Source organism: Porites lutea, chromosome 5 (genome assembly GCF_958299795.1).
Source record: "Porites lutea chromosome 5, jaPorLute2.1, whole genome shotgun sequence".
In the NCBI taxonomy this organism is placed as follows: Eukaryota; Metazoa; Cnidaria; class Anthozoa; order Scleractinia; family Poritidae; genus Porites; species Porites lutea.
The window spans coordinates 38,535,343-38,558,145 of record NC_133205.1 but is presented as its reverse complement, the minus strand read 5'-3'; the positions used below and the strand labels follow the sequence as shown (position 1 = coordinate 38,558,145).

The window sequence follows — 22,803 nt, the reverse complement described above, 5'->3', positions numbered from 1 at the left end:
AGAGGGTGCTCTGAGTAACGCTCTTTAGTAGCCTGCTTACAGAACAAAAACTAAATGCGTGGTAGCTTGGGTCATGGGTCAGGTCTGTGCAACTGGAATGTACCATTCCATTGGGCATGTGAAATTTCCGAACTTTAAAACCAGAATTAGTAGATATTATTTTTGAGATCTTTGCCAAAGTAAAATTTATTTTGTGCATTCTGCTAAAAGAAATAAATTAAACCTTTCATTCCTAACAGTGGCCAAACTCAAATTCTCTGTCTAAAATCCTAAAAGGTACAATGCAAAAACTGAACTAAGAACACTTCGTTCTTATGGTAACACCATAGGATTTCCTTCATAAATTCAAAAGTTAGCCCTGCTGCAAACAGTAGTTTGATTGGGTATTTCTTTTCTCTATGGGAATTATTGACTCTCTAGATCTGGCAAAATAAAGAAATGGAATTTTTTTGACAAAGTGGTAATCAGCTCATTATAAAGGATTATTGCATACAAACAGGAAAAAACAATCATTAAAGTAAGAATAGAAATATAAAGCAGTCAAACCTCAGCAAAAAGGCAGCCCTGTGGCTCAAGAGGGACTTGAATTTGATGTCGCTGGTTATCCAGAAACTCTTCTAATCTAAGGAATGCTACTCCACAGAGAGATCGGTGATCTCGCCAATATACTCCTACTTCCAGTTCTCTTGACTGCAATATAAGATAAGAAAGAAACTTAGCTGTACAGGTAGGCTAGACTATAAAAATAATGTTGAAAAATAAAAAAGACATTCATTCATTCATTCCTGAAGTAGTCAAAGTTGGGCATGTCGGTCTTTTTTTCTCTTCACTACGTAAAAAAATTAAGGCTTAATCTTACTAAGGTTGAATGAAAAGTGGGCTAAAAAACATTTTTTCAGGGCAAATGTTAGCCTTTTCACAAAAAAGCCTCTAAACTACCTGCATAGATTTACTTTGGACTTCAATCACTGCACTTTTTAACAGGATATAATGGAAGAAGATAGAACTCTACTGTTCACATGCTTCAAAGTGGAACCACTAACAACCGTAAGGTTGATCTCAAATGGAATATGGAGGGAGCCTATCCCAAATCCACCTGGATTATAAGGCAGAATTCAGGAATCTTAACTGGGAGTAAGCATCATAGGCTTACACATGACTGACAGGAATGGAGGAAACTTGTTGATACCAAATGCGCTACTTGGCATTTGAAGAATTGATGATGATGATGATAACTGATAATGATGACCTAAATTGATTAAGGCCGAATTTTGCTTTATAGCCCTAATTATTCAATTAATTACATCAGAGGAGCAGCACCCCAATGTCGCTAGGGACAACGATGCTTTGTACTGTTGGATTGTAACTATTTCATTTGGATCTAGAGTGGATATAGACATTAAGAACTAACTTTTGTTCTGTTCTGTGGACCATACTGTGCTATTGTTGTCATTTTTTTTAACAAATTAAAGAAAAAGAAAAAAATACTAAGTACTAGCTACCAATCCTCACAAATGAAAATTTTGCAGATAAGTGCCACATTGACAAACTGAAAAAAGGAATAAACACCACAGTGCCATTTAAAATAAAAACTCAAACCCATTAACCTAAACTTGTAATACCTTGTCCAAGTCAATATGAAACTGTTGAGACCAACATTCTGTTCCTAAAGGTTTCCACATACTTTGTCCAACATAGCAGTTGTCCAACTTGAGAACAGCACACACCTCAACTAAAAATCCACAACAAAAGGAAGAATGTACGTTTTATTTAATGAAAAATAAGTTGGAATAAAAACCCCCTTCCATGCTTTGGATGAACCATAATGTGTGGTGGAAGAAACAACAACAAACATGTTTATTATAAGTGTTGGAGTAGGAGGTTCCATGCTGGCCCCTCCACCAATGGAGGTAAACGCTTGGGTGTGTGTGTGTGTGTGGGGGGGAGGGGGGGGGGGGGGCACTTGCAGGGTTGCCATGGATACCTCCCTCATGCTAAAGCATTGCCTGGCTCTACCAACCTTGTAGGCACCAGCACCCAAGCTCATCTATTGGTAATACATTAAAATGTGACTAAATATAATTTAGGCAAAATTAACTTTGTACCAATACTGGTCAGCAGTTTTTCGAACTATGCTGGGGGCGGCCTGATGCCTCTAGCAAGGGCATCTTATGACTTGTATACACAGTTAATTCCTTGCAGTTCTTCACAAAGTGTCTTTACTATAGCTTTCTTGCTTGCTTGCCATTTTTGTGCTTTTTTTTTCTCAACCCTCCCTCCCTATTTGTTTTAGGGATAGGTAAGTATTGGTTGGAACAGTTCAGTGTGATAGTGCCTGGTGAGGGCCGCTCACAGGGTTGCCATGGATACCTCCTTCCTTGTACAAGAGCACTGCGCGCATCCACCAGCCTTGTAGGCACCAGCGCCCACCTTAACTAGAAAAGGCAAATTAAACTCAGGTTCCAACACATTTGGGTCAGTGTGTACAATCCAACACTTCTATCCTTTTCCCAATATTTACCTCTTTTTTTCAGACTCAATGCTGAAATATAAATGACTAGTCCTAATAATATTCACATGGGTGTTAAATTCATTGGCTAAGATGTTAAGACAGCATATTTACCCGATAAATTTTCTTCTGCATTCCACCTATTGTAGCCACTTTTTCTTTTGCTAGATCCTGTACGATCTCCAAGCTTTCCGTCTGGGCTCACCATTGCTAGACTTATAGTTTTCCTAGGATCTCGGTTAGGCACCACTGCTAAAAGTCTATCAGCACCAAGAATGTGAACCTGAATACAACAAATTTTACAGACATTTGTGTGGTGGGGGCAAGTTTGTAACCCCCACCTTACAAACGTTTACAGTATAATATTGCAACCTTGTGGACCAATAGCTTCACTTGCTTTTAACATACAGATATCAACTTTTTAAAGCGCTCTATCCACCAGCATCAAAGGATATTTGCTGACTGGTGTTTATCAAAACTTGAAAAAACCATTGAGGGATCTATTAAATTATCGCGTACACCAAATAGCATTGTTGTGAACGTTACTAAATGGTTTTTAGCCTTATCCCTTGGTATAGAATTATTTAAATTTAACAACTTGGTGGACTGAAAATAGAAAAATCACAGTACTGCCCATAGAGCCATAATTCTTAAGACCTTTTATTAGAACTGCCATAGTGGCATGGGCCTTCAAGCAAGAAGATAACTTTAGCATTGTCATAACACTTTAGATTTGTACTAAACAGTCATTAGATACTAAACAGATAAAAGTCTGCACAGAAATGTTGACATCTTGATCAAGTAACAAATGAGACACATGCATGTGTTAACATCCTTAGCTCATGCTTGTACGTAAGTTTATCCTTGCATTGTTTGCTTAAAAGACAAAATCTACTGAAGCTCTCAGTACTTACATATAACTCGCCAGTAAGAGCTGCTGGTTTTGTGATAGCTGTATACTGCTGTTTTCCTAAACCAACAGCCTTACGATCGGCGTAAGATGGTGGCGTAGTAATATAATCTTTGAAAATTCCTACAGCAGCTTGCTCAGGAGATAGTTCTCCCATAAGTCTCGTAAGTGAACACTGCAGTAAATCTAGCTTTTGACTCGACTCATGGAATCTTCTTTCAGCCTGAAAAAATGGAGATGACAATGAGGGAAAGAAAACATAATATTGTAGCCAGACAAAATCTGAGACCAATGACCCTTAATAAAAACAATGTCAAGGATTGACTAGAGTTCTAACAACATTGTAAGAAGACAATCAAACTACATGTACGGTACAGTCAAACCTCTTTAATACGGACACCAAAGGGACAGAACCAAGTGTCCCCTTTACAGAGGTGTCCGTATTATAGAGGTAGGGAATGTATGATTTTTGGCATTTCAGGGACCAAACAAACTGTCCGTAATAGAGAGGTGTCTGTATTATAAAGGTTTCCATAAGGAGAGGTTAGACTGTATTTGCTGCAATTGGTCAATTATGCACAAGGCAAGGCTATCATTGCTTGATGTTATTTAACCAACTCTTGATGCATGTGTGACAATATTGGCAGCACAACAGTTCACCAGAAAAAACACTCTTCCATGCTTCTCTTATTTTACTAGACACCCACAACAACCCCAACCCCAACCCCAACCCCAACAACACACTTTTCTCTTAAAGGTCATCATATTATTAAATGTACTGTTCACTGTTATATCCTGTGGCATATAGACCTGCAAAACAGCTGTGAAGTTAAGCATACAGTTTTTAACGGTTGTAACCGACAGTTTGTCTGTTTCTAGCCTGGCTGAGCTAGTAACCTTTTATTGTTTAGATAAGGCAATAAAACTGAAAATGTTTTTTTACATCGATGTGTGCTTGCCAAACCTACACAACTTTTCATTTATTGATCATCAAGATGATGGGTGTTGCCCACATTTTGCAAAATAGCTAACTACCTCCACATTGCCAGTTTTTATTCATTATCACCTTATAATCATCATTTGGCCCACTCGATTGGGATTCACAGAACAGTCTTATTCCACACATTCAAGTCCAGCATTGTGTTTGCAAGAGCCTCCAAGTCAACCCCAGAATCCCTCAAGATCATATCTGGGTATGTCAGTTTCTAATCTAATTACAGGGTAAGTGCCAAGAGGAAGCCAATACCCTTTTACAAGGGTAATTGGGCTATTGTTTTCAGACTCTAAAACAATGGCCGCACTTGTAAATTACACTTGTAAAAGTTTTGTTATAATGACATCAGGCCTTAAAGCTACAATCAGGGGCAAAAGTCTTGGGACACTTTTGCATTTGTGGAGCATTTTCCAATTCATACATGCCAGCCCCTCCTGTCACCCAACAAACAACGTTGGATGAGTGTATCCAGAATTTTCTCCAAGTTTCAAATTTGCACAGGACGGGGGGGGGAGGGAAAACTGCGAGAAACTTTCAAAAAGTATGCAATGCTTTTTTAGGGAACCAAGAAATTACAGAAGGTTATGAATACTGCATTACCGTTTCAAGGACTTTTGTCCCGGATTGTAGCTGCCAAGTGCTGCTAAGTTAAATTAAATGGCCTCTTTCCAAGATCATTACCAGGGCAATATTTTCCTTGCTTCCTGTAATAATTATTATTTACAATGAAAACAAATGTTGATGTTTCTGTTTTTCAGTCAATGCTTACCTCTACTAAACCTTTCTTGTCTTGACCAGCCTTGGACAAAAACTTGATCATGTTTTTTGCACCCTGTATAACTCTAGATTCAATTTCAATATGATGTCGAACATCCTCTATTCTTAATTCTAAAGGTGAAAGTCCCAAGCCTGGAGCGGCATTCTCTTTCCCTCCACCTGCTAAAACACCATCTTCCCTTCCTGTTGACATTTGCTGCTCTCTAAGTAATGCCATTCGAATAATTTCAATCTTTGTTTTTGAGTCCTCAAGCATTTGTTGAGCCTCAGCAATAAGTTTACTGTCTTTTTTCTTTGATCCACTTGCATTGTAAGTTGCTAACATATTTTCAGCACCTTGCTTGACTTTCATCTCTACAGCAATTTGCTTCTGTAATGATTCAATTTTACTATTTCCTGACGAGTCATTTGACACTCCATCTGTTCTGTCAGGAGAGAGTCCATCAGTGTTTTCAGCTGCAAAGCAAGGGGAAATATCAGTCACATAGATACAAGCAAAAAAAAACAGAGAAAGAGAGATTTCCACTGCAGCAGAAACACCAAAACCAAGTTACAGAGAGCATTGCATGACAGTCAAATCCCACTAACTTGGTTGCAAATGAACAAAACAAAGAGGGTTACTGTAGAACAAGGCATATATCTTACAGGTCAAATTTCCTACATAAACTGTGGCTTAAGTGTAGCTTGGGATTTAGGGGAATTCATAAATAAAGAAAGAAAGAAAAAAGAAAAACAGACTACAGTAAGCCAAACTCAATGCTAGGGGTGCAGGGGAAATATCATATGTATTGCATGATGACAAAAAGTTTTAGTTTTATTGGTCAACTCACCACCACAGAGAGAGCAAAATGCTGGGGCTTTTACAGATTTGGGGATGTACATGTAGAATTCAAGACCTTCTCCAGACTCAAGACTATCAATTTAGGAATAGATAGAAACCTTGACAAATGTAGCAGCAAAAGCTTTTCCTCTGATGTACTGCAAACTTACAGTTACCCGGGTACAACACAGTCAGAGGAGAGTTAGCTTTAATCTGCACACTTTTTCCATGTCTGGAAAACTGGTTTGCAAATTTCAATACTTTTTCAAGAATTTGAGACTGAATAGTTGATATTTTGAGCACCACCAAAATAGAAAACAATAAGCAGTTTATCTTTTCTAAAAGAAAAGTCTACTGGAAGAGCATTCTTGCCATCTTTGGCCTTCACAGGGTTTTTACCAAGAGAAAAATATGAAACAAACTTACTAATCTCTTTGTGCAATATTGCAGAGACATTAGTTTGGGAAGTTTTCAGTTTTCCACGATATTTTTTCTTCTACCTTCATCACTACTTCTATACTACGGTAGCTGAGCGAATTCACAGGTCAAATATCCCATGATTAACACCAATTAAATTGCATCATCCAATAAAAACTTCCTATCAAAATTTAGTACAATTAGGTGATTAGCAATCAGTGATGATCAGTTGGTAAAATATCAGCCTTACTCTTTTTAAGAGCCTGCAAATAGCTTTTACTTTCTTTATCCACATGACTCATTTAAATTCCTAGAATTTAAGAAACGTGTGTATCACTATGTCTTATGAATTCTGTATAATTCACCTTTTACACAATTAGTATCTCATCTTTATTGTATGTTCATCAAGTAATATATTTATAGTCAGCTTTGTTTTGGTAACTTATTATCGTCTTAAACTCTTACTGTGACTGTTTTTATACACTATAACTGATACTTATTTCATTGGTTTTCCTCCAGGTTTTATTTCATTTAAAACTACAGTACAGGTCCAGTAATGACTGTTTCTGTTAGAAGTGATGTAGAGAAATTTATTCAGAAAAAAATGACTTGAATATTGACATTATATTGGACTGCACTAGCTGCAGGCATCTAGCTGTCAGTTACACCTGTTAATGTAATGGAGTTGGAAGACCAGGTGCAAACAATTTTAATCCAAATTAGCTTAACAAGTTCAAGACGAACAATACAAGGTTATGTCTAAACTCTTGATCAATCAAACCAAAATTATTCATTAAAATTTTGTTAAACGTACATCAGCTTCTTTTGCTAAATAAGTCTTGCAGAAACAAATGGCTTAGAGCAACAAGGAAAGATTGATGAAACATTTGTTCAGTATAACTTGTACACATATTCTAGCAAAAAGAATATATCAATATAATTCCTGGATCGATTACAGTAGGGTAAAAGAACGCAGAGAAACACTCGCCACAGGCAGCGAAGTGCAAACAAAGGCTTTTCCTTACATCAAAATGTAAACAGTCCACCGTTGTTGTCACAAACACAAGCAAAAGGATTTAAATATTAGTTGACCTAAAGCATAGAGGAAGCAGCTTCGAGCCTTAACGATTCCTTGACTGACAAAAGAAATCCTTATAACCCAGCAGCAACTTTTGCTAATAGTTTAAAATATAAGGCGATATAAACATGACAAATTAGCAGTCCCGGAGGGTGACGATTTCAATATTTAAGAATGTGCGGCGATACGCACCATCTAGCATATTCGATTCGCTATCCAGCAATTAACTCGTGTATATAGTTTTGTGTTTTTTTGAACGCTCCGAAACTCTCAACTAGTAAAATTTTAAAAAAAACTCAACTAAAACTCAGTGGACATCATGTTTTAGAAAACGACAAGCTTCAGTTTTAAGTACTCAAGCTAGTATTAACAAAGATCATTCTTGGGATAGTAAAAAAACAAGTTGTATACTTTGGTGAACAACGGATCGTTCGTGACTGAATGAGTACACTTTTACAAAAGAGGAGTAAATGCCAAGTGCAGGCAAACTCATAGCCATAAGTGATTATGGTAGCCAAGACCATTAATTAGAAAGAGTTTAACTTCACAGCTTGTTCGATCGCGATTAATAGCCTAGAGTTGCCGCACCACAAAATTATCGACTATTAGTGATGACGATAAAAAAGTTTGACAATCCAGTTTTAAGCCACTGACCTTAAACATCTACTAAAATGTACTTTGAAAGGTGCAATTAGTACCGATGAATCTAATCACATACAGTATACAGTGTCAACGGTACACTGAAAAAGTGAATATTTTCGACTCGAAAATCGACGAGCCGCTCATTAGCTGGGAATAAACTATACAATCGACTTGCACTTTTATCTTCAGCTATCACAAACAATACAGATACTTACAAGGCATATCCTCTGACACTCGAGCATTAAGGTCTTGAAGTTCATCATGCAGATCTTGAAGTTTTGCAGTTGCCTCTTTCAAAATCGTGTTACACTGTGCCAGAGTTTTCTTGTCAGTTGCTACTTTCTTCAGGTTTTCGGCGCCCTCTTTTAGTTTAAGCTGTTTGCGAATTTCAATTTTTATTGCCTCCTTGGACTGTTCGAGGTCTGTCTTTAAAAGAGTTTCAGAGCCAGCTCGTTGCATTTTAGAGTGGAGGTCATCGTTCCGACTTGATCGTCTTGTTCTACTTCCATCGTACTGCAAAGTATAAATTGAGCATCACTTAGCTTACACTGAACATTAAAGATATAGGATGAGCATTACTTAGTTTTGTCGACATGTACCACGATCTTACCATTATGACTCCTCCCTGCTGCATTCTACGCCGATGGAGTAGAACAAGTGCCGGTTAATCCGTAACAGTTCTCAGCAAAGTTTTTGAACTCAACCATGACCGGCCATAGCCTAGTCGGAAACAGCCAAAGTAAACAAAGATACAACGGCTTGGGGACCAACTTATGGTCCAGAAAAACTCGCTAGGTTAGGACCCGACACTACTTATTGTAGGGAATAATTTTTACTGTCCTAATAAACTAAGGAATACAAAAAAACGAGCAAACATAGAAAAGAACCTTTCCAAGTCCCACGAAAGATAGCCGATGACAACCGAAGAAGCTTGTTCACGACGGGCGATTGGGCCGCTGGGAAGGCGAACTTTGAGCACGTGACCTGAGTGCATTACAGAAATATTTGGCGAATTTCGCGGTATTTATGTGATGTTTCATTACTTTTATTGTATCCTGCCCAAAATTTCGGCACAAATGAATTGACTAGAGCTGTTTTCTACACATCTTATTAAACAAAATAGGAATTGTCCGGGATATTTAATTTGAACGGGGAAAGGAGCCAACAATGAGCAGATTGACCGCTGTCCAAAAGGCGCCAAAATTGAGTTAAAATAGCTTGTTCTGCAAATTCATTTTCATCAGCGCTCCTACTTTTATATTTGGTACTCTAAAACATATCTCCAAGGCTGCACAGGGAGTTATTACCTTTGCTTAGAGTGATTTAAACTTGAAAATGTGTGGGAGAACGGCTTGGTATGACACATCACCGAAAATAGCAACTGGAAAGCCCAACATGTAAACTTTAAAAAGCGTTTTTGTTTCATCAACAATTATTTGTCTTTGTTGTTCTTCAGTACGCTAGCGCCCGATGAAATCCCCAAGGCATGCAGATACAAAGGAAAGGACGGAAAAACACAAGAACCACAATGGAGGGATGGTGGAAGTGGAGCAACATATTATCCTTCACATAACATTAGTCCGCAATCTTTTACGTGAGTTTGTGTGTACAGTCGTCATCGTGTATTTTGCGTTTCATTTGTGGGTTGTGTACTTTGCGAAAATTTCATGGTTCAGAAATGTTAGGAATGTTTGCAGTCAAGAGGAAATTGTGGTGTGACATGGCGAAAAAAAATGGAACATGGAAGTTCACTCAATTTCCTTGCTCTCCATAAACACGTTTAAGCGTAATACATCCCCCGAGATATCTGGCTCTCTCAAGTTTTTCCTGAACTCATACGTGACTTCGTTGTACCATTCTTTTGTCTGTCAAACAATACGTGATTCCTCATTTCAAGTCTCAGGTCAAACGATATAAATGTGCATACAATTTTCTGTTTAGCTTCATGTTTATTTTGTCTCTTTTATTTGATCGACAAGGCCGTCATGAAAGATTAGTTATTGGAAACTGAAAACTGAACTTTTATAACTAGCTTCCGGGGATGGTATGTACACGTGTCCCTGACGCCTTTAATCTCTGACCGTTTAAAGACATCTTGCCATTTTGTCACCCTTTTTAAGACTGATCTCATTTTGCATACAGTTTTGACAGCATAGACTGAATAAGGTTTGAAAAAACAAATGTCGGTACCTCACATGCAGACTGCACACGATCAAATTATGTGCACACCTTGTTCAAGGCTTCCCATGAAGAAAGACACTCTGTTGAAGGCACTAAAAATTGAAACTCAGCATGAAAAGAAAGTCGTGTCCGATAGCCCAGGACTAGCGGATTTTTCTATCGGGCTAGTGATTTTTGTTCTTAACTTGCCCTACAGGCAAGTGCTGTGTTTTGGGGAAATTCAAATTACAGAAGGATGGTAATCAATCCTGCTAATTATCAAAAAGGGTTTTGGGGCTAGTTGGAATGACTTGTGGGCTAGTACATGCTAGCTACAGCTTGCCCGAAAGGCAGGCTGTAAAACTGGCTTTCTTTAGAGGTAAAAAATTATACCCCATTGGGCAGCACATACCTTTATAGGCAACTCCCCCAGGCCTCTGCTTGCTAGGGATGATAATAAAACTGTTCCAAGCCAAAAAGCGCCATTAGAAAATATCAAAAGTAATGGAAAAATCTTTTAAAAAAGTAAAAATACAAGTACATTTTTAAATTTCTTTACTTAATCATTATTCATATATTCTATATGCATGTTATTTTCAGTCCAGTACTTTTATCCAGCCAACATTTCAACGATGTGGCCTCAGAGGCTGTGCCTGAAAGAGTCCTACAGCCTATGCGCTGGGGATTAATCCCCTCCTGGTTTCATGGAGATCCCAAAGAGTTTAGCTACAACATGAGCAATGCCCGAAGTGATTCTTTGTTGGACAAGAAATCTTTTCGAACTCCTCTTGAGACAGGCAAAAGATGCGTCATCTTGGCAGAAGGGTAAAGCATTTATTTTATGATATGTAATTGTATTTATTTATAGAACAGTTTATTGATTTTACTTTTAAGCCACCTATCCAAGACTTTGCTCCGAGACAAAATTGGAAAAGAGCCCAAAATTAGTTCTGATCCTATGAACTCAATTGTGTCTGACATAGAAATTGTACAAATATGTCTGTTATGCCCCAGGGATCTCCTCTGCATGCAGAGGCTCTTACTGGGTATTCCAATAAAAAAGCTATAATTAAAAATAGTAAATGGTCAGTGGACAATGGGAAGAGGGAAAAAGCATGGCCTTTCCATTTTTCATTTGCTGTAAGTTGCTAGGGAACACCAGCTGCTACTTGAGGACAGCCCTGTGGCTATCCATTAATGCGTTACATTATTTTCATACACATCAATAAGCTGAGTAATAAAAAGCAGTTATAACAAAGTTTGGTAAAATTTGATTGCAAACTAAGTCATCAGGCTATTATGAAGGGCCAAGGGTGGGGGATTTTGCGAGGCTGTGATCAATTTGAATGGTGGCTACTCTCTTGGCATTACAAAAATTTGTCAAATTCTTTTCCCATTTCCCCAGGCCACCTACCTAAAATTAGGTCAGGGGCATTGTTGTTAACAGAATTGCACTTTTGTATTTAAAATATTTAATAGTTATATGTTTACTTACAGGTTCTTTGAGTGGGAAACTGTTAAGAAAGGAAAGAAACAACCTTATTATATCTATTTCAAAGGAGATGGAAAAGTGAAACCAAAAGAGGAAGGAAATGTCTCTGAAGATGATACAGAAGATAAGGAGCTGGCTTCAATGAAAAAAGAGGACACAGCAAAATGGGGAGAAAAGAGACTTTTAACAATGGCTGGTCTGTTTGATCATTGGAAAGCACCAAAAGTAGGTATTTTTTATTATATTTTCTAAAGAAAATCTTTTAGCTAGGTTAGGAAAACAAATCTATTGTTAATCTTAGATCAGCAGGCCAACTTAGTACAGATCAAGTGTGCATCTGTGGCCATCATACTGAAAGATAAAGGTGGCTGAACACAGTTTGTTAGGTTATGAGTCATTACTATTCACTCGTTGTGCACTTTCAGGTCCACAAAAACATATAACAAAGGAGTCTGACGGGTTTCATAACCATTCCACTCAATTAACTATGATGGCACCCAACTCAACTGTGTCCTGATACATTCTCAAAGGAAGATTTCCTTTGATTATTCTGTCTTTTGTAAAACTTTCAGGATGTTTCAGGTGAAGTCAGAGATCTGTTTTCCTATACAATCATCACAGTGAATTCAACTTCATCACTTGACTGGCTTCATGATCGAATGCCGGTAAGCCTTTATACACTGATAAAACTTCTATAGAGTTATAATTATTTTCTCTTACTTTTGAGCAGGATTTTTCATCTCACTCCAAATCCTCTTTATTAATTTTCTCACTACCTCATGTGAGCATTCACAGCTCATAATTATTATGTAGGCATACAGGGATGCAGGTTCAATTTTCAAATAATTAATTCATAATTTAATGAAAACTTATGGGGAAGGCTCGTCCTGGCTTGACTGTAATTTTATAAGTACTAACAAACAAACAGTTGTTTTTGTCTAACTTTTTCTTAATGGAAGTTGTTATAATTATTTTTATTGTAATGTAGGCTATTTTAGATGGTGAAGAGGAGGTGCGGCAGTGGTTAGATTATGGAGAAGTTCCTTGGCGAAAGGTACATTTGTAGTAAAATCTTTTAAGTTCTTGTCTGAGCGTTGACATGTTTTAAAAACAAGTTAAGATGGAGTCCATCAGGAAATTGAGTAATTGTAATTTTTAGTGGACAAAAATCTTGTACCAGAAAAATTTAAAGAATATTGCATTCTTTTTTACATTTTTCAAGGGCTGAAGATGTAATAAATAATCTGTAGTAACACCAAAGAACATTTCTCATGGAAGTCCGAGGAAATTAAATGTCAAATTTAACAAGAATTGTTATTATACAGGTAAAGTTCTAAAAATTTCATGTGTAAGGTGTAATTTTGTGAAATTTAAAATTCATTTTCTCGGGCTGCCATGAGAAATTTTTTTTGGTGTTACTACAGATGATTTATTACATCTTTAGCCCTTGAAAAATGTAAGAAAGAATGCAATATGCTTTAAATTAATCTGGTACAAGATTTTTGTCCACTGTAAAGCAAAATTACTCAATATCCTGGTGGATTCCGTCTTAATAATTTGCTATTTTGCATTGCAGGTATTATTTTATCCGCTTTTTGTAGCTTGTTCATTTAAATTTGGAGCTACAACTAATCTTATGTTTGTTTATTTTAAGGCACTGGAGCTTGTTAAACCCAAAGATTGTTTGGAATGGCATCCAGTCTCTTCGGTTGTTAACAACTCTAGAAATAAATCCCCAGAGTGTATCCAACCAATTGATCTGTAAGTTTTTTTTTTGTATTTTCTTGTGTAACCACTTTGAAAATCTTCTGTTAGTCCACCTCCCTCTGTATCCAACATGTCTACTTCCTGATCACATCAATCACCTTGTTCCAGTTCTCCCATGAGAGCTGTATAAGCAAGGCAGGACCGATGCTCACTCACACCTGGTACATCAACAATCTTGTCAAAAGCTCATCCTTAGCTCAGTGCAACCCCAAGTATCAGGCTCTATTGACTCAACCTCCCTTGACGTTGGCAGTACTCATTCACATTCCTTGCTTCCACCTTGCATTTCACAAGTGCAGAATAAGCAGGGAATTTTGTCATTCATTCACCAGAAGTTGGCATAAGAATCATAAGTTTTAGGCACCCATGCGGGGTTCCTTGTTTGAAATTTTGGTCACCCGTGGGCAAATCGTAGGTGCCTCTGCTGACTGGGTGCCCATTAGGCAGCAGCTGGTTCCTCTATGCTTTCTTCCTACATTCTCTGGTTCAATTGTCAGTTGTTGAAATGAACTGTGTGAGATCTCCTGGAATGTACCCTAGCCCTAGCTTTCTTCAACCAATCTGTTCTGTTCTTGACACAGTTCACTTTTTCAAATGGTCCCTCCCACTGTAAATGGAATTTGTTTGCAGCACTTAATCACCAGTTAGATACACCGTATGTTTTGTGCCCTTGTCAGAACCGCTTGTGCGGATGCAGGTCCCTCCTACCAGTTGTGACATCATCAGTTTTAACAGCTAAGAACAACTTTGTCCGCCAACTTGTGCAGGGTGAAGAGATCTTTTAAACCATACCAGAATGAGCACAATTAAGTCAAGGAGACTGGAGAAAAAGGTAAAAAACCATGTAACATTGACCCAGAAATTTCTGTGAAAACTTGCTTCACTACCCACCTACTTTTTCATCTAATCCCAAAATCCTAACAGCTTTTCTGAAAACGTTTCCCACCAAAATGAAGCCTACCGAATGCCCAGCAAGGGAAAAAATAAGGCAAGAAAAGAGAAAGAAGAGGGGAGAGAAGAAAGCGAAATTTTACTTTCTGCGCATGCCCGAACTTCACAAGCCGATATTTTGCATGTGGATCAGAGGGCCGTGAAATTAACGACCTGCAAACAGCTTTCTGGTAAGTTTTAGCTCTTAATAGCCAGACAATGACTAGAAAACCACTCAACTAACTTCAAAATGCGTTTGTCAGCAAAATTCCCAGGGGCAAATGGTTTAAAGGTTAAAGCCCAGATGATGATGTCATCCAAATACACTAGACAATGGGTCCAGGTAAGGCTATGTAATGCCAAATTCATTAATTGAGTGAAGCTTTCAAGTCCATTTGTCAATCCAAAGGGCATTAATCTTCATTGGTATGTGCCTGATTAGTAGAGAAGGCAATCTAGCCCATCATATACTTTTACGTGCATCTGCCAGTACCCAAAGGCCAAATCCAGGCTAGAAAACAATTGGGCCCCCACCTAAGACCTCTAACATGTCACTAGTCCAAGCTAGTGGTATGGCATCCTTGCAGGTCCGTTTGTCAATCCAAAAGGCATTACTTTCCATTGGTATTGTGTCTGATGAGTAGAGAAGACAGTCTTCTGCCTATCATCTACTTTTACTTGCACCTGCCAGTACCCAGGCTGGAAAGCAAATGTGCCCTCACCAAAGACGTCTAACATGTCATCGGTCCAAGGTAGTGGTATGGCATCCCTCTTTGTCAACTGATTAAGTTGCAGTAGCCAATTCTCATATGGTATGCCCTGATGTGTTCCCTGGGAAGTACCAAAGAACAGTTCCATGGACTTTTAAATGGTAAAACCATTGAGTGCCATTATGTCATTAATTGAGTTCTGAGGAGTTGAGAAGGCAGTCTTAAACCTGTCCTAGATTCACTTGCATCGGTCAAGGTCTCTAATATACTATTGCTCCAAGGTAGTAGTATGCCATCCTTTTTTGTCAACTAAGTCATTGCATGTATGGTATGTCCTGTTGTGTTTCCCAGAATTTACCAAAAGATTGCTCCAAGGACTTTGAAATGGTTCAATCCAGCCTGTAGCTAGTAACTCTTCCAGCTACTGAGTGATAACTTCTTCTCTATAGGGTAGTATTGGGCGAGGAGACTGTTTCAGTGGCTTGCAGTCATTGGTGTCAATTACATGATGCTCATCTTTTCTAAATCACAGCTGTCTTTTGCAAAGTTGTCCTCATATTCTGTTACCGGGGACAAAAACTGCCCTTTTTGGTCTTTTGATAGCCCTTCTAGGTTACTTTGCCCTCTTACCGCCACTTTTCATCCTATATTGGTTGCTTCTCTTTCACCACTGGATTGTCAATATCTGAGAATAATGTGGGTGAGAGATATTGTTTTCTTCCAACCTAGAAATGTGCTATATATTTGACACAAAATGTCCCATTTCAATAGTATGGGACTTGGAAAGTAATTTACATTTGATCAGATCTCAAAAGCTTACAAACATTTTTGAGTCGCAAAGTTTTGTTTTTGTGAATTTCCTTGAGTTCAGATTTTTTAACTTTATGTGTTTTTTAAGTAATATGTAAACTTTTTGCAGTGTTTTTGTTTTGTATTCACTAGTTAAGTGCGAAAATTAATAAAGTTGTTTCATTTGCCCCCCCCCCCCCCCCCCCACAAAAAAATGTGCAGAAAAGTCTTTACTTTTTAAGGTAGGTCTTAGACTCTCTGCAACTTGGACTTTACTATTCACTTCCCTTTCTTTACATCCATGACCACTTTTCATAACTCCCAGAGGTGTCCATAGAATAAGGGAGCTTTGACTGTTTACTAATAACCCTTGAGGTCAATATGAATTTAGCTGTGTAGGCATACAATCCCCTCTCTCTCTCTTAATGGAAAACCCCTATAGAACATCTCTAAGGTACAACATAGTGGTATAGCCTCAGTGATTTTAATCTTAGAGAGAGAGAGAGAGAGTTGACTGTATTAAACGACTGAATCCCAGTACTGTTAATTGTATACTTCGTGCTGGGGATAGTGGTCAGAAAGAGCTCTTGTTCTCTAAAAATGCCCTTGTAGAGTAGCCAATACATTATTCCTAGCAGCAAAGCCCTCCCTGACCTGCTTACAGTGGGACTGTATGCTTCCACCGGCAGGTGTGACAGATGTGTCTCTGGCACCTTAAAACCAGTACTCCAGGAAAGAAAGAGGAGATCTGTCTTGGATGATGCTCTCAGTCTTCCCACAAATGTAGGGAACTCTGCAGTAAAAACCTTGGGCCATGAAGCCTGAAGCTCAAAGTGATTTTCGGACAGTGGTCGGACACAAAGAAATTTTTGCTTGGTCAAATCTCAAAGAAATTCTGGTTTGGTCAAATGTTGTTTCTGAATGGTCAAAATATCAGATTGGGAAAAAAGTAAACAAATCTATGTGTAATTTGCTATTTGTGAACGTGACTGTGTATTTTTACAGAGACAAAATCTAAGATTTACAGGTGAGGATTTGGTTATTTTTTCTAGAATAAGGGTGTTCACGGCCAGTGAACATGAACAGCGAGTGAAGTTTTTTGCCAGTCAAGTTACCATACTAGCTAGACATTATTGATGTTATCTGTTGACCTTCCATTATTTGAGCCCTGCAGCCATTATAGCTATTATCTTTACAAGTACTGAAGACACTGTAGGGGTAATTTTTTTAACAAGAAAATAATCCATGATTCACATTTTTTAATATTAGGAAATACAATGTACTTTCAGATCCAAACAAAAGGAGAAGCCAGTTGCTGGGACTCTCTTTTCATACTTCAAAAGGTCACCCAAGAAAGAAGAAAAAACTTCAACTGAAGAGCCCTCACCTAAGAAAACAAAATTTCAGGGAAAATAATTTAAAAATTAATTGATAAGGTATAGACCCAAAAACTTGCTTCAATGTGCTTAACTGTTTAACAGTAGGAGCAAGGTACACATATTCCATAGCGCCTTATCACAAACATGAATATTAACTGTTTTCCCCTAGTGAATTAGCCCCTTCAAGTTTGCCCCCTACTTTTCCAGATCACCCCATGGTGTTAGACATTCATATCTAAAAAAAGAGTGAGGTAAAAAGCTCATTTTGGTCAAGTTTAACCATCTTGAAACATTGAACCTTTCCACACTGCAAGTGTAAAATATTGGCAAAGTATAGAAAGTATGGAATGCCATATGATTGAAATCGAAGCAATCTTTGGCAAAAAGTGTGTGCAGCAGTTAAAATCAAAATGATTGATGGATCATCGTAGCGTTCATTCTGAGCATTTCATGGGGCTGTCTCTTCACAGGGCTTATTCACTATGAGGTGAATGCAATTTCTTACATTGCTAACTAATAAGGGGCTAACTTTTTATACTATTGGGCGAAACCACTGGCTTCCTGAACATGTTATTCAATTAAACACCATCCAGTTGTTTGTTGAAAAAGCAATCTGTTTAGGCACACAAGAGGGAGCAAACAAGCAGCTAGAGGTTTCCCTCCTTTGCCTGAGCAACTTCTGGCAGTTAGCTCTTTTCTTTTCAGGGGAGGGGGGGTGGGGGGTTAATTTGTCTTTGCTGTAAGATCCCATAGAAAATTAAAATTTACTCTGAGTTACAGTTATTTGTAGATGGGGGTATTCACTGTACATGTAATGGAAGTCTGGAAAAATGGTAAAGAGTCTTGAGTTTTTTTCAAAGCTACAACAAGCCGACTTTATGTGTGCAATTTTTTTGTTTTGGTCAAATCTTATTCAATCTCATCCTTGCATTGCAAACTTACATGGTGAAAAAAGCTTTGTCTTGAAAAGAAATTATTGATTTGAAAAAAGTCTGGAAAAAGTCTTCAATTTTGGATCCAAAAGTCTGTATGAACCCTATAAGGTATTTCAAAATTGTACTTTAAAAAATATCATTATCAAAACTCAAGGTAAAAAAATCATATATTAAGATAAGCAATCTGCTTTTCCATACTTTTTAGTGGTTTCTCTACATAGTAGCTACCTGGTGAAGCATCCAGTAGTATTAACATGGTTTAGTTGAATAAAGTACACAAAATATTGGACAAATAGGGTACAGTAATGCATGATACTTTTCCAGTAAGTTTTCAAGGTTTAGTCATTGAATTAACTTTATTCAGTTTTCTTTCTTGAGTTTTATTTTTTCATTCACTAAGTTATATTATTATTTACACTTGTTTGACAGGTTTCTGAATAAAGATTTGGGTTTAAATTAAATCATTACAGCTGGCTGTAACTGAGTAGTGAAGATCTGAAAAAAAATATAGTTGGATATTTTAATAGTTCTGAAAGCAGCCTCTTCCACATCTGTTTGTTGTTGCTCAGTATACTGTTTACAATCAAATTAGCAGGTTTACCATTATGGATTGCTGCACTCTAAAATGAACAAGTGCAATAAACAGATTAAAACGAGTTAGGCTGTATTATATTTTGAGTGTTGATAGGAGATGCAAAGCAAAAAATAAATGTGCCAAAAAAACCATTATGTTAGAGGAACAAAATTAATCTAATTGTGAAGAAATAATTGCAATGTATAAGTAAACTTTCTTTTTTTACACTCTTAACTTGAAAACATTATGTCAGTCTTTAGCATATTTAGCTTTTTGCAGGTTCATATATTCCATGACCAAAGGCTCCTTGCCGTGAAGTACTGTCTGTGGCGTGATGTTTAAAGGCAGCGTCTTTTGCTTTGTCAGATCTGAATGTGCTGAGATAAGCAGGGACCTGTGAAGAAAAATTACAGCAGCATTAATTTAGAGCCTGGTAGCCTGATATATACACTTGTAAGGAGGAATTTCATCTGTGGTCTACACATCGGGAGCAGCGCTAAAAAAAACTTGAATTGTTCATGTAGCTAGTCCCTTGGGCGAGCATCTCTCATGTTTTGCTTACCCAGGGCACCTACACTTGCTTGTGTCAGCAATTTTGATTTAGTTGAGGATGACTTGCCTGGAACATCAGGCAAGTGATTTTAAATTAACAGCTACTTCCCCAGCAAGAAAAACTACTTGTCCCAGATGACCTGATGGGACTCTTTTCTATCCCTGTGGAGCTAACTCTATTATTGTTCCTCTCTAACCACTACTTCCGCTTGAATGGGATATATAATAGTTATTATTATAAATATTATGCTGGGCTATTCAAGGCTAACTAAAAGGTAACAGAAAGGCTGAATTTAAGCTTAAAAAGACCTCTATAATAAAATTGTCTCCTACTAAAACTAAAAAACTCTAAAAGCAATAACTGTTATTATATGCAATAAGCACTACTAGTTTTTCCGCTATAACTTTACAAAAGTAATATTATTTTGGTAACAATGTAATACCTTTTCAAACTTGGGCATGTGCCACAGTGGTGCAGAATCAACTGGAGGTTGAAATTTTCTGAGTCGTGAAGTCCTTGTCTCATAGATGGTCTTATCAACATGTCTCTGTGGGTAAAATAAGTTACAGGAATTTTGCTTTTTAAATCAAAAAGAGGAATTACATCTGTATTACAGTTCTAAAATAACATGTTTACCACCACGGGGAGATGAGCAGTATGATACTAGCAGTGCAGTACTACAATGTACATTATTGGTAATATTATTTTTAAGAATACCTTTTGCTCCTGTCTGGCCCTCGTAGCTTCCTCTGCCTTACGTCTCTCCTCTAACCATAGGTCCTGGTATTTATGTCCCAGAAGGTTATAAACTGGTGTAGAAGGTCTAGATGGAAAAACAGGTGATTTTTTATCAGTAAAGACCTTGGTATTAATTTCAGCACATTCCTACACTTGCCCAAAAGTTGACTTTTTCGTGTGAAGAAGTCACAAGATTAAGCAACAAAGTCATGCAACAAAATGGACTAGATTTTCTGGCACTTTAATGTACTGTAACCAAGAGTGATAAATTTTCTAAATGATTTAAATGCAGTTGTAGTGATAAATGGGATCTAATAAGGCACCTGAGATGATTAGAAGTAGATGTACTTACTTTGTTGGAATTCCAAACACCATTGTTGGTGGAATTCTTTTAACTTTGAGTGATGTTTTCTCATTTCCGGAGTCTTTTCTTCTCATATCATGAGTTGCACGGTACTGGAAATGTTCTTGCGCTGTTGTAAGCCCTGCTTGCACAGCTGCCTTATTTAAACCAATAAAGTCTCTTGGAGCTTTTTTCTCTTTGAGATACAGTAATTGAGCTGGAGGAGCTGATCTCCATACAAGGGCTGAAATTGAAAAGCATACATCATGCCATGATCACTAAGCTTAAAGAAAAATTAACACCAGGGATCAACTGCAGTGGCTTACAAAATATCAATAGGAAGGATGGACGTGGACTTTTTGTGTCATTGGGTAGTGGTTTGGTTGAAACTCTTGGGTAAATCGTCATTGTAAGAGAAAAGAAACTTAGCAATACAAATTTGCCATCATTAAGGCATATAAAAAGGAAGAAGGCCTCACTTCCGTTTGACGAGCATTGCTCCAAAAGGTCTTTGCTTAAGCTCCCTAATATCTCCTTTTCTACTGTTAGTGTTTGCACTACATTTGTTTTCAATTTTCTTTGGGTATTAAGTTGTCCCAAGGTAAATTAACGACAATGCTTCTGCACTTCTTTTTTGGGGGCGATGGGGTGGGGCAAACAAGGTGTTTTGAGGGAGATTTGCAAATAGTGAATGACAGAATTTAGGGAAGGGGCCAGAGAGATCCTTCCCAGTTCAGGAAAAATTGTTCAATCTTACCATCAGCAGCACCGCTGTCTTTTCCTTCATTTGCCTTTCCATAGGTGAAGCCATCATGGGGTAGGGTAAAACAGCGTCTAAGTGGTCTTCCAAGTTCAGACTAGAAAGAATCAAAAATTAGAATTCAAATGAGAAACCTAAAACTACTGCAAGTGAAAAATAAACAGGGTCAAGGTTTTAAGGTCGCTACACACGAGGTGACAAGTTGCAGCAACATGTCGCGATGACACATTGCGGCGATAAATCGCTTCTTGTGTACTGGAGAATTTTGTTGCAGCAACGTGTTGCAAAAAATCAAATCAGACAGAATTTGTGTGACTTGTTGCAGCAACATAATTCTGTTGCAGAGACAAAGATTTTCACAAAAATTTCTCCAGTACACTCAAAGCAAGTTGTTGCTCTGATGTATTGCCATAACATGTTGCTGCAACTAGTCGCCGGACCTGTACACATGGAATGATCTGTCACTGCAACTTGTCACCTAGTGTGTACCGACCTTTATGCCCTCAGCGTTTACCACTTAACCTAAGGCTTGACACTCAGTCGCATGTGCAGGCTAAACCGGCTCCTGTCAAAACCCTGGTCATGCAATCCCCCTTTACTGTCCATTAGAGGAAATTCATCTTGGTAGAAGGGGGCGTGGGCTATAGTAATGTTACGGTGGTCAAATCTCACCAAAAAATACCTTCTGATTTATAAGGGGAAATTTGTTATTGTTTAGAAAAATTCAAGACATTTATTTACCTTTTGTAGAAGAGGGTTGTTTAGAAGCGATTCTCTTTGGACACCCAGCGTGACATGCTCCTTGCTCATCTTGAAATTATTTAAACTTTTTCTTTTTACACTGCTCTTCCTGTCTGTAAATAGAAAATGCAAGGAAATTCAACAGGGAAAAAACGTCTGCGAGAATATCGCATTGTCCGACAGATTTAAATTCCATTGAGGGAACAAAAGGGGCACCTGCCATCCTGATAAAACGTTGCTACCGGTTTAACCTAAAGATATCTTGATACCACTTGTGACTGTTAGTAATGCTAAAGAAAGCGTTGCAACGTTTTATTAACACACCAACAAGTGAATACCCCGCTCTGGAGCTATTTATATATGTGTATACATCAAATGAAACGTGATCTCCCAAGATGTTCTTTTTAAACCATTTTCAATCTCGGCTGTTTCGGGTAAATCTATTTCAAATTTGAGATATTTGATCAAACTAATCGAATCGCTAGAGACTTTCTATGATAAAAGAAACTCAAATCTCTGCCTCAAGAAGCAATAATCGTCGCGCGACAACGCGCGCTCGTAATATGATAGGATCACACAAATCAACGAGATTTTTTTCCAGTTATACCCTTTCGAGGTTTAATACTGGGGTTTTACTTACCTTATTTACAGGGTAACTATTTCCTTAAAATAAAATCGTGTCAAATAATTTCAAAATTCACTCCTATCCTCCGTCTTGCAACTACAGTGTGTGGATGTCTGGTAAAGTTGCCATAGACACCAAGACTTTGCAACTGGTCAAAGTC

At 37.8% G+C, this 22,803-nt stretch overlaps 3 protein-coding genes across 4 annotated transcripts in view; 1 reads left to right on the top strand and 2 right to left on the bottom strand.

Moving 5' to 3' along the window:
* The window catches only part of LOC140937285 (serine/threonine-protein kinase N2-like), a 29,154-nt gene extending 20,060 nt beyond the window's left edge, over positions 1 to 9,094 (bottom strand). Inside the window, exons 1-8 of one of the 2 annotated variants that reach the window (XM_073386827.1) lie at positions 9,035 to 9,077; positions 8,758 to 8,867; positions 8,363 to 8,660; positions 5,183 to 5,646; positions 3,424 to 3,642; positions 2,624 to 2,792; positions 1,623 to 1,732; positions 547 to 690 (exon numbers count right to left, since the gene is read on the bottom strand). In XM_073386827.1, the coding sequence (XP_073242928.1) occupies positions 547 to 690; positions 1,623 to 1,732; positions 2,624 to 2,792; positions 3,424 to 3,642; positions 5,183 to 5,646; positions 8,363 to 8,660; positions 8,758 to 8,781 (1,428 nt within the window). In that variant the 5' untranslated portion in view covers positions 8,782 to 8,867; positions 9,035 to 9,077. Of the gene's footprint in view, positions 1 to 546; positions 691 to 1,622; positions 1,733 to 2,623; positions 2,793 to 3,423; positions 3,643 to 5,182; positions 5,647 to 8,362; positions 8,661 to 8,757 lie in introns of both variants that reach the window. The other variant, XM_073386826.1, reaches the window with a different exon arrangement.
* A 266-nt stretch (positions 9,095 to 9,360) lies between these two features.
* Positions 9,361 to 17,507, top strand: LOC140938659 (abasic site processing protein HMCES-like). Its single transcript, XM_073388155.1, has 8 exons — positions 9,361 to 9,502; positions 9,604 to 9,741; positions 10,908 to 11,132; positions 11,805 to 12,024; positions 12,372 to 12,464; positions 12,788 to 12,853; positions 13,454 to 13,560; positions 17,285 to 17,507. Exons 1-8 carry the CDS (start codon positions 9,483 to 9,485, stop codon positions 17,409 to 17,411), a joined length of 996 nt encoding a protein of 331 aa, XP_073244256.1. The 5' UTR covers positions 9,361 to 9,482; the 3' UTR covers positions 17,412 to 17,507.
* A 672-nt stretch (positions 17,508 to 18,179) lies between these two features.
* Positions 18,180 to 22,770, bottom strand: LOC140937303 (cilia- and flagella-associated protein 77-like). The gene is made up of 7 exons (XM_073386849.1): positions 22,659 to 22,770; positions 22,019 to 22,131; positions 21,275 to 21,374; positions 20,527 to 20,761; positions 20,154 to 20,259; positions 19,879 to 19,983; positions 18,180 to 19,277 (listed from the first exon to the last, which is right to left on the bottom strand). Exons 2-7 carry the CDS (start codon positions 22,085 to 22,087, stop codon positions 19,149 to 19,151), a joined length of 744 nt encoding a protein of 247 aa, XP_073242950.1. The 5' UTR covers positions 22,088 to 22,131; positions 22,659 to 22,770; the 3' UTR covers positions 18,180 to 19,148.
* Positions 22,771 to 22,803: the final 33 nt, after the last annotated feature.

Excerpts from the sequence above, each read along its gene's own strand:
- LOC140938659 (XM_073388155.1), top strand. The coding sequence starts at position 9,483 with ATGTGTGGGAGAACGGCTTG. Across the intron at positions 12,025-12,371 it reads ATCATTGGAAAGCACCAAAA|GATGTTTCAGGTGAAGTCAG; the intron begins GTAGGTATTTTT and ends TAAAACTTTCAG. Across the intron at positions 12,854-13,453 it reads GAGAAGTTCCTTGGCGAAAG|GCACTGGAGCTTGTTAAACC; the intron begins GTACATTTGTAG and ends GTTTATTTTAAG.
- LOC140937303 (XM_073386849.1), bottom strand. The coding sequence starts at position 22,087 with ATGAGCAAGGAGCATGTCACGCTGGGTGTCCAAAGAGAATCGCTTCTA. Across the intron at positions 21,375-22,018 it reads ACAACCCTCTTCTACAAAAG|TCTGAACTTGGAAGACCACT; the intron begins GTAAATAAATGT and ends GATTCTTTCTAG. Across the intron at positions 20,260-20,526 it reads GTGTTTGGAATTCCAACAAA|ACCTTCTACACCAGTTTATA; the intron begins GTAAGTACATCT and ends TTTTCCATCTAG.